Source organism: Bidens hawaiensis, unplaced genomic scaffold (assembly GCF_021521415.1).
Source record: "Bidens hawaiensis isolate Kalapana, Puna unplaced genomic scaffold, B.hawaiensis_p1.1 tig00017578_1, whole genome shotgun sequence".
Taxonomy (NCBI): Eukaryota; Viridiplantae; Streptophyta; class Magnoliopsida; order Asterales; family Asteraceae; genus Bidens; species Bidens hawaiensis.
This window is the reverse complement of record NW_027492661.1, coordinates 93,205-106,180: the sequence shown is the minus strand read 5'-3', so window position 1 is coordinate 106,180 and position 12,976 is coordinate 93,205. Positions and strand designations below refer to the sequence as shown.

General features: G+C 38.7%; 2 protein-coding genes across 2 annotated transcripts; both read right to left on the bottom strand.

Annotated features, from left to right (window-relative positions):
• Window positions 1-3,180: 3,180 nt before the first annotated feature.
• On the bottom strand, window positions 3,181-4,179 carry LOC143554300 (cytochrome P450 93A2-like). The gene is made up of 4 exons (XM_077044090.1): window positions 4,046-4,179; window positions 3,551-3,995; window positions 3,277-3,474; window positions 3,181-3,195 (listed from the first exon to the last, which is right to left on the bottom strand). Exons 1-4 carry the CDS (start codon window positions 4,177-4,179, stop codon window positions 3,181-3,183), a joined length of 792 nt encoding a protein of 263 aa, XP_076900205.1.
• Window positions 4,180-4,694: 515 nt separating this feature from the next.
• LOC143554288 (protein POLYCHOME-like) lies at window positions 4,695-5,936 on the bottom strand. Its single transcript, XM_077044079.1, has 3 exons — window positions 5,875-5,936; window positions 5,451-5,801; window positions 4,695-5,337 (listed from the first exon to the last, which is right to left on the bottom strand). The coding sequence occupies exons 2-3, from the start codon at window positions 5,781-5,783 to the stop codon at window positions 4,957-4,959; spliced, it is 714 nt and encodes a 237-aa protein (XP_076900194.1). The 5' UTR covers window positions 5,784-5,801; window positions 5,875-5,936; the 3' UTR covers window positions 4,695-4,956.
• Between the last annotated feature and the right edge of the window lie 7,040 nt (window positions 5,937-12,976).

Genomic DNA, 12,976 nt, shown 5'->3' with positions numbered 1-12,976 from the left:
AACACCAGAAGCCATGGTGAAAATTTTTTTTTTTTTAGAGATCTGATGAGATTTTGTTGCCGTTGTAACAGGTGATGGCGCCAATGAAGAAACGTGGATCGACTCACTGGTAGACGATCTACTTTCCTCGGGTGTGATTATGCTATTTCACCGATGGTTCTCTGGGATCTGGATTCTTCCACCTACAAAATGAACAGCACCGTAAACTTACCCCTCAGAAAGGGACAGAGGGGTCCTCTTTGGGGTAACCCTCCGGTGTGAGAATAAGAATTTGTAGGAGAAGATAATAATCTGAGAGTAAGGAAGTTGGAGTGTATTGCTTAATATAGCTGAATACTGTGTAATAGGGCATACCTCTCCTTGTGGAGTTGATGTGGTATTTATAGTGCTAGGGTTTCCAATGATTGGGCTCAGACCCAATTAGGGCCTTTTTGGCCTCCTCCAATTGCTTTGCGCCACGTGTCCTTGGGACACCTGGTGCTTTTTCATTGATTATAATCACGTGGTAGCACATGGGTTTTGCTGAGTTGTCCACCTTTCATTGGCAGCTGTCAACATCAGCATATTCTTATTCCTTAAAAAGATACCTTCTGGAAGGTTGTCTGACGTGCACAATCAAGGTTGCCCTAATCCTGATTTGGATAAGGACGAGGTTGATTATGTGCATGTGTGATACGCGCCTATCCTGAGGATGCGCGAGGTCTTCTCTTTATTCTCACGCGCAGATGTTTCATGCGCAGATGTGATATGCACAAGCATGTGATATGCGCCACGCGCAGATGTGATATGCGTGAGCATATATGGTGCGTGAGCATGTGATACGCGTGAGCATATGTGATGCCTGAGCATATGTGATGCCTGAGCATGTGATGCATGAGCATATGTGATATGCGTAAGCATATGTTATATGCGCCATGCGCATAGGTTTTGGCTTTGTGCCTTCATAATGTCTTGATTTCAAGCCTCTTGTCTATATCTTGTGGGTTGACCCGCCTCGCTCGGTGTTGAGGCGGGTACATACCTCTTCAAAAGGAAAAAAGGATTAGGCAAAAAATGGGTGAGGCTTTTGTGACATGCGTGATGGTGATCAGGCCCATCACGTCACGTGTAAAGTGGAGATGAGGGCGGTGGTGTTTAATGATATCATTCTTCACTATTTTGTCCATGTAGGACATCATTCCCTTTCTCCTCTTAATCACACCCCATAACCTTAGAAAGTTTTCGAGCTCGAGTTTGACTTGTCCCCGGACTTGGCAATTTTTTATTAGTTATTTAATAAATATATATGACGTTAAATAAATAATTTAGTTATTTTTTGTTCTAAGTACATATATAATTAAAAATAGTTATGTAATATAAGTGTGTGATAATAAATAATAGGGATATTGGTTTTTAATACTCTAAACTTTCCCTCATTGGTAGATAACACTCCTAACTTTTGATTTGTCACCCACCACTCCCAACTTTCACCTTATTTTCCTGTACCACTCCCCGTCTAAATAAACACTAACCTCGTTAATGTTTTGGACTAAAAATGCCATTCAAATTAGTTGAGGGGGTAAAACAAAAATTTTATTTTTAACAAACAACCTCCATTTCCGGTGACCTCGTTTTTTCGGCGACCTCTTTTTTTCCGGCGAATTTGAGTTTTCCGGCCATCTCGTCTTTCAGAAAATGGAGATGGTTCAGAGGTGTAAAAAGGTGATGGAAATCATGAAGATTGTGTACCGGTGGAGATATGATGAAGATGGTGCTCGCCGGAAACCTGCAACTCGATAATCCGGCACGCAGGCGATCCCGGAAGGTGGCCGGGGGGGGTTGCGGTTTTGGGGTGGTGGGCGGTGAAATGATGGATATGGTGTTCGCCGGAAACCTGCAACTCGCCGGAAAACTCAAATTCATATGTGAAGCTCGGTGAAATGATGGATATGGTATTCTGAAAGACGAGATAGCCGGAAAACTCAAATTCTCCGAAAAAATGAGGTCGCCGGAAAAACAAGGTCACCGGAAATGGAGGTTGTGTGTTAAAAATAAAATTTCTGTTTTACCCCCTCAACTAATTTGAATGACATTTTTAGTCCAAAACATTAACGAGGTTAGTGTTCATTTAGACGGGGAATGATACAGGAAAATATGGTGAAAGTTGGGAGTGGTGGGTGACAAATCAAAAGTTAGGAGTGTTATCTATCAATAAGAGAAAGTTGGGAGTATTAAAAACCAATATTCCTAAATAATAAAAGTTAAAGTGTGACTATAATGGTCAAACGGGTTACACTTCGAAAATTGGTATGTTGAATATCAATAGTGGTTTTACATAAGGTTTGTATCATTCATTTAAGGTTGAAAACTTACTTTTGGAGATATTATGACTAAATTTGGAGTTTTGTTTATATTTTATTTTTAAATAGGTTGAGTTTATCATTTAACATAGAGAAGCATGGTATTCTTTTATACGGGATACAGATATATTTGTATAGAAATTGGATCCTAATAAAATTGATGGAGTATGGCCGTGTGGCTATGTTTTTCACTTACGTAGTTGATTCACATGTTGATTTCAAATATGAAAACCTTTGTTAACCAAATCACATTGGACTAGAATTACGTAGTTGTATAAAGTTGTGTTGTGTCAATTTAAGAGTTAGATATAGGTGGCTTAATGAAATGTTCTCATGTGTTATATGATGTACAGTCACATGATCATATGGTGATTATCAAATTTTATAAATTTTATTTTACTTATATTGTTTGGGTATACATTTCTAGTATTTACTTAGCAATATCTACGTATATGCGCTGTGCGATTTTAAGTAATTTCCAAGGGGAAAAAAACAATTAACTTGTGGATTATAACATAGTAGTATAGTACAGACTTTGACATTAGTTATGTTTGTCTTAAATTGACAACTATTTTATTCATAACCATTTGAAGATGTTAATTTTTGCACACTATGTTTCTTTTGAACTTAAACTTTTACTAATCATGTGTTTTGTAAAATGTTTGTTTAACCTTTAAAGTAAGTCTTATCAAGTTATTATTATATAATGTTTATTAAGACTATATCAGGTTTCATATTAAAACCAAACCCAGAGTCTTATGCACTGCAGTACTTCTTTTTTATATATGACAGTTTACACCTAACATATAAGACGCTAAGATTACATATTAGAGATTTAGAGTCACATTTCATATTCCTATAAATAAACAACTAATACAAAGTTTTCAACATATATTTAAAACATTGTAGGATCAAGCCTAGCCACATGAACACACACCAAAGGATTGGCTCTAGGAAGTGTGATCACGGGCCCGTCATCCGTATCGACCCGAGCCACATCCCCTTTTTCACCCGCCTTCCACTCGAAGCACTGAACCATCACTCCCAATGTCACTTGCACCATTTGCATAGCTAAAGTTGTCCCCGGACACATTCGCTTCCCGCTCCCAAACGGTAGCATATGACAATGTTGTCCCTAACATCCACATGACTATGTTTCAATCTTTCAGGGTTGAATGTCAGTGGATCGTTCCAACTCTCTGGGTCTTTACCCAGGGCCACACATTAATAAAAACCGTAGTTTTTGCAGAAATATGATAGCCTCCAACCGTGCAATCTTCTGTTGAAGTTCTCGGGATCATTGGGCATGTTGGGTGTAACCTTGGTGTTTCCTTTACTACCGCTTGGAGATATGGAAGGTTCGGCATGTCAGATTCTTCTAGAAGCCGGAACTTCCCTACTACTCGGTCGAATTCTGCTACCACTTTCTCCATTATTATTGGATGGTTGATTAGTTCTGCTAAACCCCATTCTATAGTTAGTGCAGAGGTGTATCTCCGGACCCGCTTTCCATACCCTTGAAGATCAAGATTCTTCAAAAACCAGATGTAATCCGCAAGGTTAAGTTCGCACGTGATCTTTGAAATCTCGGTAACCAGTTTCCTCACATCACTTGCTTCGGTCTCTTCCTCGGAACAGCTTTCACTCATAAGCATCCTTGATATCACATTATTTGTTAACTTCAAAAGTTCATCTTTGACATTTACTGGCTTTGCAAATTTACTAATTTAGCCTTTTGTGATAACGAGTTAACAAACTGTTTAACCTCGCTTTGTCGAACAGGAAGGAGCAAATCAAGTGTTTTACCGTTTAAAAGCTCAGACATAACCAGTTTCTTCATGAGTTTCCAGTATGGTCCATAATTAAGGAGCAAACATGAAAATTTTTGACCCATAGGTTAAGTAAACTGTGGTGGCGTTCTGGGCCGGTCCAAGTAAGACGCTTAATGTGTTTTAAGATATTCTTTAGCCATTTCAGGTGAAGAAGACACAGCTAGACATGGTACCGACCCGAGAAAGAACCCAACAACTGGCCCTGTATCAAGTTGAGAAACGGTGTAAAGCTTGGTGAGGGATCGGTGCCAGAAGGTGAAGGTGCCCAATGATCGGAAGGGCAAACGGGCCAGGTGGAAGCCTGGGAAATGAAAACAAGGACCGGATGAATAATATAGAGATGATCAAAACAAGAAACAGGATGATGTAGTGTAGCCATCCATATATGTCAACCATGAGTGCAGATTATTAACTTATGATAACTATCATCTTCCTCATAAAAGAACACTCTTTTAAAACAAGAAGAATTGTCAATACTATGTCTGTTACATTTTTAAAAGCGTATAAACTATAAAGTGAACAAAAATGAATAATTGGCAGGCATTTATGAAGTTTATTACTCAAATCAACACTTTCAATCAATGTCGATACAAAATAAAGTCATATGGATACGAGAAATATCATCATCAGCACCATTTGTCTAGACTCTAGACCGAAACAAAACTAAACCTTTTAAGAAAAAAAGGTTAACAGTTATCAAATTAGAAGCCCAATCATAAGCAGATGATCATTCATCCATCTTCATCCTGCTCAACAAGAATTGAACCTCAACCCATGATCCGTCTTTAACGCATCGACATTAGGATTCGAACCTTCTTCTCCCGCTCAGCCTTCTTTGCACTGGGAGTTCTCTTCAATCTCTGCAGTTCTTCCATCACTACCTTCTCAACGATTTCAATCGAATCTAGCAGCCTCTTCTGCGGTGTCTTCGACTCGGATTCCCCTTCACATTGATTAGCAATGGCGGTTAAAATCAACGGAATTCTCCCCAATCCAGACTGGTTCAACGTCTTCGCTCCAAGTTTAGCTTTCGGAGTCACAAATGAAAGTTCATACTCGTCTTGATCAGCAGGCTGACGATTCATCCAACTCATCCGAATTGGTGTCGGGCTCCCCAAAATGTGGCCTGCACCTTCTCCCAAACCCCCTCTTCTCCTCTCCATTGCCTGTTTAATAATAATATAATCATTCAATCAATACCAAATTAATAAAACCCCAAAATCTTAACACTTTAAAACAGTAATAAATTAATCAATTGAAAAGATTAACGAAACCGCACCCGAACGACATGAGTAACGTCACCGAGAGGCGTACGCGGGTACCAGGAAGGTAACACGCCGCTACGAGCTCCGGCACGTCCTCCTCTGCCTCGCCGGAAAGTGTTGGTTGTCGACGGTGGCTGGTTCTGATTCCGGCCACCGCGTCTATAAGTCGCCGGCATTGGCGTCTGAAACAGAGCTCTTCCGGAATTAGAATCACCTCCTCCTCTTGTGGGTCTAGTAACAACTGGGCGTTGACCACCGGTCAACGGCGTTGTACCCCACCTAAAGGGGGTAAGATCTAGACTCCGACCGCTGTTGATTGAGGTCCGACGGTCTCGTGCTTCCGGCATATGTAATATTATTCCGATCTGCAAAATGAATCTAATGTAAATCAATAAATGAATCATTTTGACGAAATATAAAAAACCCAGTTGGATTTACCTTAAGAGGGTGTAGTTTAGGTGGAATGGATGGTATTGGTGTTCATATGGAACAACAACAATTTGTAGAGGTTGAAGATGAATTGAAAAAGAGAAGAGCATTGGGAGAGGCGAACTTTGAAATGAAATTTGGGCGGTTTTACTAAAATTCAAGAGTGTCTTTTAAAATTGGAAATAAATTCAATCATATTTTGAGTCATAATAATAATAGTGAGAAAGTGTAATTTTTTATGATGATTTCAAATGTTTTGAAACTGGGCGGGATGTTTTTGCTTTCGTTAAGTTACTGTTTTGCCCATGGAGGTGGAAATGGTGTTGGTTTGTGAATGAGGTTACAACTGTAAAATTGATTGGTCCCAAGTCAAATTAGTTACCATTTTAAGACTTTTACTTATTATGTCAATAAGTAATTTATAAAAAGTTTGATGTGAAAATAAAGAGTTTTATACTGCTCATATATATGTATGTATGGTACAAGGACAAGAGGTTTGAAGGGTACGTGTGTTTTATACTTACCAACTTGATTATGTTACAAGGATTTATATTCACTCGCAGGATAGGTATCTGGGGTCACTATCGGGTAGGGCTCAGGTTCCATCGGGTAACTCTGCTACACCGGCGTTGATATCTCGGGTAGAGATTTGCCCTTTGGGGTTCACCAACCCGATGGTTTTCATCCAAACTTTTGAACGTTTGGAGAAAAAAAATACTATTTTTAAAAATTCTATAAATGAACACCATCTACAATTTTTTACACCACATATATAATACTTTTAACTATATTCTTATATCCTCTACATTTGTATACCATCTTTTAGTATTTTTATACCAAAAAATAGATTCAAGGAAGAGAAGTTCACGCTCGAGACGCGGTTCGAGTAAAAAATTTCCTGCCCGAGCGGCGGTTCAGGTCGTTTCCAGACGAATTTTTAACGACAACCGCCGAATCAAACTCCACACACACATCCCACATCTTCCTACCTCACCTGGCCAACATGCTTGTTTTTCACAAGACGATTACTCATTTATTCTCCCACACCTAATACGTCTGCTTTAAATTGTCACATGACATTTTGACATTTTTTTATTTTCATTAAAATATTTTTCATCAAATCTCTTTAAATTGTCACATGATATTTTGCCATTTTTTTTTTATTTTTCCTTTTCATTAAATTAAAATTCAATTCACATATAGCAGGTTATGTAAACAACCAGACTATGTCAAAAACAATTTTATTTCCATCATTCAGGCTTAAACCTAACAATTCTATGTAATCCTCAACCCTAATTCTAAAATGATTATACTCTTATTCAAAGTATAAATGCGATTAGACTATGCATATTCAGTTAACGATCGACGTCTGCTTTTGCATTCGTCTTCTATATTGGAATTATAAGGTCTGTTTGATTTCTTCTTTTTACATATGTTTCAATCAATATTCATCAACATGGTATCAATTTATCGAATGCAACACAGAATTAAAACATTCATAGGAGATTCGTTGGTAAAAACATGGATTTCGATAAATTAATTATATCCTTTTGGTTCTTTGATTAAATCCAATTTATGAATGGGACTTCTTAAATTTTATTACTTTGGTTTTAAATAAAAGAGTTAAATTCAAATTTCTATATAACTTTGTACAACATGGCTTATATATATATATACATATACATATATATATAGTCTCCATGAAAGCTTACCAATAGAAAACCTTAAAGTTTTGTAATGTTTGTTAATTATTACAAAACACTATTGTCTATTACGTGTATGCTTGGTAATTTTATAATATTAACAAAAATGTTTGTAAATGTTTATATTATCATTTATTTATCGTTTTTGCTTCATTATTACTCTGTGTACTACATGTATTTTTTTATTATATATTTTTTACTAACTCGTGTATCACGCGGGTTCTAACCTAGTCTAACCTATATAATAAAGGAAACTAATATTGGACAGGTGTCCCCTCCTCAATGACATGGATCTTTATTTTCCCGCCTAGACTTTTAGATTTCTACGGGTTATTAATTAATATTAATAGTATAAAATAAAATTATTATTCTCCGGCCAAGCCTTTTCACAATTAGACCATGTGTAGTCAAAACTCTTCTTATATAGGCATTGTGTGACACATGTCATCCTAGTCAGCAATGAAAAGTTTTGTAAAAAATGGTGTAGTGATAAAAAGCCTTAGAGTTCTCCAGCAATCATTAAACAATTATTATATTTTTAATTTTTTTCAAATTTTTTAATATAAATAAAAGAAATAAATGTGGGGAAAAAAAATTGATTGGCTAGAAGAGATGAGGAGAGCTCTCGTTGCCAAAATTTACCTCATCACTTAGAGGGGGCTTAGAGGGGGCAGTGTTTGTAGAGTTATGGGAGAATTTTTAGGTGAGAAACGCCTCAGGGTTATGTTTGTTGTAATTCGTATTCTTCATCCATGATTCTTAAATGACGGCTCATGATTATCAATGTTCAACAATACACCGGTACATCATATAACGAATACAATCGGGATATACAACTGGGTTACGAATTGAATCTGGCTACCATGTCAATCGATGAACAACCTTCCATCACCTAAGGATTCACGAATAAGGAAGGTATGTTATTTTATTTGCAATTTTATGTTTCAAATTAACCTATTTGAGAACGAACTCTAATCCACGGTGATATTTTAGGGGTGGTTTCTCTTATTTTGGCTATGCCCAACAATGTTTGAGAAAGGGGAAGTCGATGTCAGAATTTTGTTGCATATCATTGCTCAGCAATGTAATGTTTGAGATCTGTTGTATTTAGTCCAAATAATGAACACTTGTTTGACGGCTCGAATGATTAAGGTAATTATTTTAGTTACTGAGTAAATATTAATTTACATTGTTAAAATGTCAATTAACATATCAATGATTGTTGGATGGTATAGTAAAGCTCAATCTTATAATTTCCTTTTGAATTTAACTTAGGTTGCATATTATATTTCAGGCGATGATCGTAAGAAACATAACAGTTTTGTGGTTTTCGTTAAAGGCCTTGAGATTATTTATAACTCTAAAAACTCTAATGAAGTTGTGATGGTGAATAATTAGAAAGTCGGGGTTGAAGGGTCAAGGTTTGAATCCGGACGATTTGGAATTTTACGACCGATCTTCCAATCGGTTGGAACCATGCTTGTTTGTTCTTATATAATCTTTCTTCCAAACCAGTAAGTCTTGAAAACATTCAATTTATATATTGACTTTGAAGATATATATATATATATATATATATATATATATATATATATATATATATTAGTATGGAGTTGAAAGTTGCATTCGTTTTGTTTTCTTTTAGTGAGTGATTTCAAGATATGCAATGAGATATTGAACACAGTAATTTTGACGATTGAATGTGTTTTAGTTTGTTTCTCATTCTTTTTTTTAAATTGTTCAGTTTCCATTGTCAGTAACAGAGTTACAACTCAAACATATATTGGTTTACTTCGCTATTCATTATGTATCAATCAATTTGCTTATCTTTAATAACTTGATCACCAATTTTTTTTTCATTTTAAAGTATTTAGTGTACATGTACCATTTTGTTGTAGTTAATTTGTCACTGGAGTTATAAAATATGTATAAAATGATGTTTATTATCTCTCTTTCAGCATTGTCTTTGGATATGTAAGGATGCATTTAATGAACCAGAATAAAGCTTCTATTAGAGGAGACATTCATATGATAATTGTTGGTACGATGTTTACTGTTTTCTTTTAACGAGTCTGCTAATCAAAGTTTTACAAAGGTTGAGCAATTTTGTCATTACAAGGTCACAATGATGCATCTCAAACTTTTTGGAAGCTGATAAGTTAGTATGTGAAAATTTGGTTTGCACCAATTTTTTTTATTAGGTTTAGTTTGTTTGCTATTTAGGAACTAATTATGGTGATCCTTTTACGATTAATAAGTAAAGGTTTGCGCAGTTGATGATGGAATGGCTTTGAGGGATGGCATACACGTATGTGGAAGGAAGACAAAGCTTTAAATATTTATTATTTTACCATTAGCTGAATGACAGAGTTTAATGAAATTGATTGGATTATGTACTACACGTTCATGATATTAAGTCAAATATGATTAATGAGAGACACAAATGGTTGAGAATTCTCAAATGACGGTTCCCTTTTCTTTTTACTGCATATATATATATATGTCTTACAATTCACCAATCACAACCCATGCTTATGCCTCACAATTTTCAAATGATGGTTCCCAATTTGTTGCTGCATTTCATGTTTTCTTTTAATCTAAAGTTGCATCCATGTTGACCATCTATAACAATGTGATGGGTCAAATATAATATATTATTTTGTGTTGCATAAGCGATTAGTGTACATGAGATGATTATAAATTTAAAAAGTACAATTACAGTTACGATCCAAAATTTTAGTAAAACTATTCTTAAAAGTTTAATGGCTTTTAATTCAAAGAACTTACCAAAGAAGGATATGACCAAAGTACGTATTTCAAAATCAATATGGTTACTGAAGAGGTATGTACCCGCCTCAACACCGAGCAAGGCGGGTCAACCCACAAGATAAAGACATTATGAAGGCACAAAGCCAAAACCTATGCGCATGGCGCATACAAAACATGCTCAGGCATCATATGCCCAGGCACACATATGCTCGCGCATCACATATGCGCGCGGAGCATCAGCGCGCGGCGCATATCACATGCTCGTGCATATCACATCTGCCCAGGCACACATATGCTCGCGCATCACATATGCGCGCAGCGCATCAGCGCGCGGCGCATATCACATGCTCGTGCATATCACATCTGCGCATGAAATATCTGCGCGTGAGAATAAAGAGAAGACCTCGCGCATCCTCAGGATGGGCGCATATCACACGTGCACATAATCAACCTCGTCCTTATCCAAATCAGGATTAGGGCAACCTTGATTGTGCACGTCAGACAACCTTCCAGAAGGCATCTTTTTAAGGAGTAAGAATATGCTGATGTTGACAGCTGCCAAATGAAAGGTCGACAACTCAGCATGACACATGTGTTACCACGTGATTACAACAAACGAGAAAGCGCCAGGTGTCCCAGAGGACACGTGGCGCAGTGCGATTGGAGGAGGCCAACGAGGTTGAGCCCAATCAGTGGAAACCCTAGCATTATAAATACAGCATCAACTCCACTTTGATGGGGATTCATACTCAATCATTGACAGTTACAGGCAGTGATATCACATTCAATCATATTGAATTACATTCACTCACAGTCAGTTACATACAAACACACAGTCTCACAATCAGAGGGTATTCAGCTATTAAGCAATACTCTTGAGATTCTCTTACACACATTATCATCTTCTCCACAAGATACTGATTCTCACGCCGGAGGGTTACCCCAAAGAGGACCCCTCTGTCCCTTTCTGAGGGGTAAGTAACGGCGCTGTTCATTTTGTAGGTGGAAGAACACGGATCCAGAAGAACCATCGGTGAAATAGTATAATCACACCCGAGGAAAGTAGATCTGCTACCAGTGAGTAGATCCACGTTTCTTCATTGGCGCCATCCACTATTACATCGGCAATCAGATCTCATCAGATCTACATAAAAATCAATCACCATGGTTTCTGGCGTTCGTAACGTTGATCAAGCTCTGGAGGATATTGAACGTGAGGGTGTTAACGACGGACAGCAGGTTCTGAGGGTTCCGCGTGATTCTACGCGTACCACCAGCAACCGTCCCTTCGTCACAACCCCTCACGGCCAGACTGAAACTCCTCCAGACGATCTCACGTTACAAAATATGGCCGGCGCGAAACTGAAAGGACCAATGGGTCCAGAAGAAGAAACAAATGATCCGAATGAATGGCTCATAAACGAGCAGCGGCGTCTGATGGAAAAGTACGAGGAAATGGTCAAACAGAAGAAGCTAGCCGACCAAACACAAAGGCAAGCGTTTGATAAGCAGACTACAAAAAGGACATTCTATTCATACTGCACACACTGAGTTCAGTGATGAAGAAGTGCATAGCATGAGGAAGACGCGGGATACTCATGCAGGGGGCTCACAACTCCGCGCGCCTGTGAACATGGCGCCTGGAGCCAGAGCCGATCTGGATCTGCACATGCCGTACAGTCCACCAGTCAGAGGGCAAGTGGACGTAACCACACCCTACAGACCAGCCATCTTGGTGAAACACTCAAAGTTCATTGCGCGCATCGCGCAGGCACCCATCCAGCACAAGACCAAGATGCCAAGTGGTTTGGGTAAATATGACGGCACGACAGATCCAGACGATTTCTTGCAAGGTTTTTACAACACGGGAAACCTAGAAAGCTGGACGATGCCAACATGGTGTCATATGTTTGCTCGCTGCCTAACGGGCGCGGCGCGGGTATGGTTCGAGAGCTTGCCGACTGGGCAAATTGATGGGTTCGAGGAACTATTAGAAAAGTTCCAAGCCCACTTCGTACAGCAGCGCAGGCACACGCGCGATCCTGATGACATCATGCACTGCGTACGCAGGAATGATGAAACGATTGAAGATTACATCACTCGGTTCAATCAGGAGTCTCTGGCAATCGGAGGTATAACCGAGCAACTCCTGCGCGTGGCCTTTATACAAGGCGCGCGCAGTGATCAACTACGACGAGCTCTCGTAAGCAAAGATGGCATGCCCACCACGTGGGCCAAGTTAATGGAGGCATCGCGAGTTTTCGCGAGAAATGAAAAACAGATTGCCCAAGATAGGGCAAGAGAAAGAGCGCATCAGGCTGAATCACCGCGCAGCAAAGAGAAGAGGGCCAAACAGAAATCTGTATGGTCCAGGTTGCAGCCAACAAGTTTTTCTTCCGCAGAAAAGCAAGCGCAACCAAGCTCACCCCAGCCCCAAAAAGATGTTCGTAATCGCGGGGAGGGTGACAAGAGGGAGGGCGGCAGAGATCCTAGCAGACCTCTGCCAAGAATATGGACACCCCTCACTAAAACACCTTCACAGGTGTTAAGTACTGAGAATGTTCAATTCAAGACCCCCAAGCAACTACACTACAAGGGACCGCAAAACAGTGGCAAATATTGTGAATTTCACAGGTCCC

Excerpts from the sequence above, each read along its gene's own strand:
- LOC143554300 (XM_077044090.1), bottom strand. The coding sequence starts at position 4,179 with ATGAAGAAACTGGTTATGTCTGAGCTTTTAAACGGTAAAACACTTGAT. Across the intron at positions 3,996-4,045 it reads TTAGTAAATTTGCAAAGCCA|GATGCTTATGAGTGAAAGCT; the intron begins GTAAATGTCAAA and ends TGTGATATCAAG. Across the intron at positions 3,475-3,550 it reads TTATTAATGTGTGGCCCTGG|GGACAACATTGTCATATGCT; the intron begins GTAAAGACCCAG and ends TGTGGATGTTAG.
- LOC143554288 (XM_077044079.1), bottom strand. The coding sequence starts at position 5,783 with ATGCCGGAAGCACGAGACCGTCGGACCTCAATCAACAGCGGTCGGAGT. Across the intron at positions 5,338-5,450 it reads ACGTTACTCATGTCGTTCGG|GCAATGGAGAGGAGAAGAGG; the intron begins GTGCGGTTTCGT and ends ATTATTAAACAG.